Consider the following 5,008-nt stretch of genomic DNA (forward strand, 5'->3'; position numbering starts at 1 on the left):
GTCTAGTTAAGAGAGTAGAGAAGAGTTAGAGACGATGTGATGTCTCGCTTGATGTTCCAGAATAACATAAGGAAATCTATGGTGCAAGCAAGTTGAAGGAAGATTGTGATTAGTATAAATGGATATGTATAGGTTGCAAGTTAAAGTATGGTAGAGCGACAAAATTTTAAGAAGATATGAGTAAGGATAAGGAAATACAAGTGAAAAGGTGACGAGAATGAATAAGTCCTCGGGATTAAGTCCATAAAAACAAGAGAGCTAATGGTTTATCTAAGTTATAGAAAGTTCAGTATAGCCTGAATGAACTCAAAGGATGTCTAAGACTAATAGCATTTAGAAAAAATGGAATGTTGCCCTGTTAATGGAATGAGGGTGTAATTGTGATAAATAAAGGATGACATTTGGGTCTTCGATTGAGTAATGATTTGAAAAAAAGAGGGAGAGGGATTTCATGAGTTGCACATGATTAAAATACCCACGTAAGGTGAATCATATTGGGATGCTATGAAATACGATTACGGAAATCACTTCAAATATTTTTCGATGCAACGTAAGCCCTAGTGGCAAGGTATTACATAAGAAGTTTGGTATATGATAGGTCTAGTAAGCCCTAGTAACGATAAATCAAAGTAAAAGTTATGATATAATAGGTCTAGTAAAGCTAATGATGCCAGTGGGATATCTTGACATAATTTGGTATATGTTCACAAAGTGAGGCCTAGAGATTGGCTAAGAGCTGGAGGAAAGAGGAGAGAAGCGTCGCATAGGCACACATACAAAGTTAGAGTCATACAGGCATGATAGAAGGTAGCAACAATTACAATATAAGAAGGATTCTGACTACAAGTCGTGGTGTGAGAAAGAGGCTTAAATGGGGGGGGGGATGCCCTGGCCTTTGGATTTATTCAAATAACAGTTGCCTAAATGGAAAGGAGAATATTAAAGTATTCGCAAGAGCAATGGTTTATGAGAATGATAAGTGCATCAGTCAACATTCGGGGACGAATGTTCCAAAGGGGGGAATGATATTATATCTCACATTTTCATATGTTAAAGTTTCGTCAAAAGTTAACTGACGTAAGTTCAGGGACGGGATCATTTTGGAATTATAGGCATTATGCTATTTCAAACAAGATGTTACGCTCTGCAGTATTATATTACGACGATGTTACGCTCCGCAGTATTTTATTACGACGATGTTACATGTAGTATACATGAAATTATCGTAAGATAATTGACCTCAGTTCAATGACAAGAATATTTGGAGATTATAAGCATTATGCTATTTCAAACAAGGGATAAATAAGTTCGTGAAGGTGAGAGGGTAAGCAAATAAAAAAAAAGATTTTCGTCGAAGTTTGACATTTTGCGATAAAATACGGCCCGAGCTAAAATACCCGGTATTTATGGACTAGTACCATACAAGGTACCACATGGCCATGATAGTAAGGTGTATAAGGTGTGTTAAAAGTGAGTAGTATTTTAAGTAATTTGAGATAACTCTTCATTATGTGGATAACCGAGTAATTATTAATTTTAGTGGGAAATTAATAATTAATTAATAAATTAGTGATTAAATAAATTAAGATCTTGAATAAGGATTAAGCCAAAACGTGGCAGCACCCCTTAAATCATATGTATGACTCTTTAAGTCATTACATTAGGTGGCAACCTAACATGTCAATTTCAAGACACCTAAATTCTAGGATTTTAAATAAAAGGCAACATTTTTCATTCTCAAACACACATCAGACGTGAGGTTTGGAGAATTGCAAAGTGACTTTGTTACAAATTGTTACCAATTTCGTGGAAATTCCTACAAAACATTAGTAATGTGATTCTTCAACCAATTCATACACCAAATAATTCCAACGAGAATTATTAGCACATTAGCAACGTGAGATTTTGCGATTCTAAGGGAGTACGGTGCAACCTTTTTCAGGAATATCATACTGATTTTTCCCTACTCCAGGTATGTTAAGGCTATCCCTACTTTCTTTTGGCATGATCTATACGTCGTAAACGAAACGAGCAAATGCACAATTTCCATAAATGACTCTATTCATAGAAATATTAGGAGTGTCTATATTATTGATTCCTCATGTGGATTATTATTATATCTTATGTTCATGGGTCTTAAATAAATATGTATTTGATAAAGTTTTCCGAAAGGCATATGGATTTTTATGGCATTCCGAGAAAATCTTATTAACGTATTTTCTTATGCATTTCATGAATTTATACATGTACATTGACCCATGACCAAATGACGTTATATACGCGTATATATGTATATTATATGTATATGGGATATTGGAAAAGGTTACGGCGTTATATACGCACCACCACCTGATCAGCTGGTATACGTTGATGATTTTGCCCACAGTAGCCGAGATGATATGATGGGATGCCCTCAGAGGCCTGGTGATGTTATGAAATATGTACCTATGCATGACATTACATTCATACGCATATGCATGACACTATAATTATTTCATGAATTACAGAGTTATCCAGACTTACAGGTTGAATAATTTATTCTATATTTCTTCCATGTCTGTTATATACTTATATATGTGCTTTACATACTCGGTACATTATTCGTACTGACGTCCTTTTGCCTGGGGACGTTGTATTAACATAATTAAAGTCTTATATAAAAACTATTTAAAAAATACTAATTATAAAATGAGCTTTAATACTATATTTGTGAAATATTGACCAAACACAATTTGTTTATGAAATATTCTCAAATAAATTTGCCAAACATATCAGTTTTTCTCAAAAATTAGTTCTCTGAAATACTATTTATATACAAGTTCTTTTCAAAGCAGTTTTTAGAAGTCAAAGGATGGCCTGCTATTGATTATTGAAGCTTGGAGCAATTGTATGTAGTTATAGTCAGGGTGACCACCGGCATCTAATATAACAATGAACAAGTGGATTAGGGTTTTTGAAATTTCAATTAGTTCATTTATGTATACACGCAATAGCATTATAATCCACTTTCACAACAAGTGGATTAGGGGTTTTGAAATTTCAGCCAATGATATTTACTGCTCCCTCCGTTTAGTTTATATGAACCTATTTCCTTTTTGGTCCGTTCTAAAAAGAATGAACCCTTTTTAAATTTGGAAACAATTTAGTATAAACTTACAACTCTACCCTTAATGAGAAGCTTTTATAACCACACAAATACTCTGGGCCCCTTTTTAACTTGTTTAGGACCACAAATTCCAAAAGTCATTTATTTTTTCTTAAACTCCGTGCCCAGTCAAATAAGTTCACATAAATTGGAACGGAGGGAGTATACATTGGTCATGCACACACATTAATTGAGCAACACAATTTCTTACATCAATAACTATTAAAGATCAAAAAAAATTGCCATGGCTTCAGCAAAAAATTTCTTGATTTTCCTTTTGGCTGCATTAATCGCAACCCCCGTTGCAGTAGCCCAGCTTGTTTCAATACGTATCGGTGGGGTTGTGTTTTGCAGCGTTAACAGCAATTTAGATGTCATCAACGGACTCACTACCCAAGTTTTCCCTAGTTAGTTTTTATTTTTTACGTAGACCTATTATATATACCAAAAGGGAACTCTCCCTAATAGACTAAAAAATCTGCCCTATATATATCTAAAAGCCTATGATAGAAGTCGTAAGTGGCGTGATTAGCCTATGATATATGAGTATGTATACACTATTAGATCGTCCAAAGGATAATTACAAGTAAACTTTCTTAAAATGTAAGCAAATTTAATGATTTGAAGTCTAAGAGAAATAGCACTGCATTCATTATTCCTTTCATAACAATGGGTTGAGGATGGTATACATATATAGTAACTTGAGCCGAATGAATCCTGCACTCGCAGTCAATAAGATGCATATGGCCCATCATAAGAAGTTTCTGCATGTTGAACTATATGATCAATTCATCTAAATGTCTAAATGGTGTGAGATAATATCTTTTTATTTACATAATTAATTTTATCTTCAACATGTCCGCTAAAATGCAAAGTTGATCTAATTGCTTAAATAATATTAATATCATTTTACTTTGCAGATGCATCAGTGCAATTGCAGTGTGGAGCAGGAAATGTGATATCAAGCACAACAACAAATGGATCGGGAGTGTTTTCCTTGGTGTTGGATCCTCTTATCAATACTTTGCCATTGCTATTGTCCAACTGCAGTCTAGTGGTTCTAACTCCACTCTCAACATGTAACGCGAGCTTAACATCTGTTGGGCTTCTGCAGTCACCCTTGCAGCTTGTAAATACCATTATTGGAAGTCTCGGCCTTCGTCCTAGTGTCAATTTAGGTCCTACTGGTTTTCTACTTAATCTTAATCGCAATTTATAGTGAACGAGCTTGCCTAGATATTCACCTTAGATGCTAGTGCTTAATTAGTACTTCTATGCATCAGCTAGTTAATTAACCTTCTTGGCCAGCTGCTTAATTACTGCATGAATAAGGACTGTTGTTTCTACTAGTGAATAAAGTGCAAATAATATTTGCAAGTCTAATATTGGATCCATCTAATCGTATCGATCGCGCGCGTGTTTTCATTTTGTTTATAGCTATTTATGTTTATTACCCGTTCTTATTTATTTTCTTTTATATATGTGGCAATTGTTGGATAAAAAATAATATATACCGCCCAGGAATAATATCCACGGCAAATAATAATAACACAAGAGAGTAACAACGACACCAACTCTTTTAATGGGGTAAAATATAATATCCGAGCGGAGAAATATAACCACTATAGTATTAAAACTTGGTAGTGTCAAGAGACTACTACAATTTTGAAATAAATAACACTCTTTATTTAAAGGCACCTCACTACAATATTACTACCACTCACTATTTATCTCACAGACAACAATCTGCGGATTACTCTCACTGCTTTGCTTTCTGCTTAGCTTCTCTCATTTTTTTGGTGTGTCTAAACCGAGAGGGAATCATCTCTATTTATAGGCAAAGTTGTCAACCTCTCAGCCAAA

General features: G+C 34.3%; 1 protein-coding gene across 2 annotated transcripts; it reads left to right on the forward strand.

The window, feature by feature from the left end:
• Nucleotides 1–1,757: 1,757 nt before the first annotated feature.
• Nucleotides 1,758–4,593, forward strand: LOC107788976 (phylloplanin-like). Of its 2 annotated transcripts, none has more exons than XR_012711335.1 (2): nt 1,758–1,972; nt 4,066–4,201. XR_012711335.1 is itself a non-coding variant. In XM_016610725.2 (2 exons), exons 1-2 carry the CDS (start codon nt 3,390–3,392, stop codon nt 4,362–4,364), a joined length of 462 nt encoding a protein of 153 aa, XP_016466211.1. In that variant the 3' UTR covers nt 4,365–4,593. The 2 variants fall into 2 exon arrangements, 1 of the variants encoding a protein (XP_016466211.1); XM_016610725.2 differs by lacking the exon at nt 1,758–1,972 and adding an exon at nt 3,390–3,552 and having other exon boundaries at nt 4,066–4,593.
• Nucleotides 4,594–5,008: the final 415 nt, after the last annotated feature.

The sequence above is a fragment of the Nicotiana tabacum genome, chromosome 7 (genome assembly GCF_000715075.1).
Source record: "Nicotiana tabacum cultivar K326 chromosome 7, ASM71507v2, whole genome shotgun sequence".
NCBI lineage: Eukaryota > Viridiplantae > Streptophyta > Magnoliopsida > Solanales > Solanaceae > Nicotiana > Nicotiana tabacum.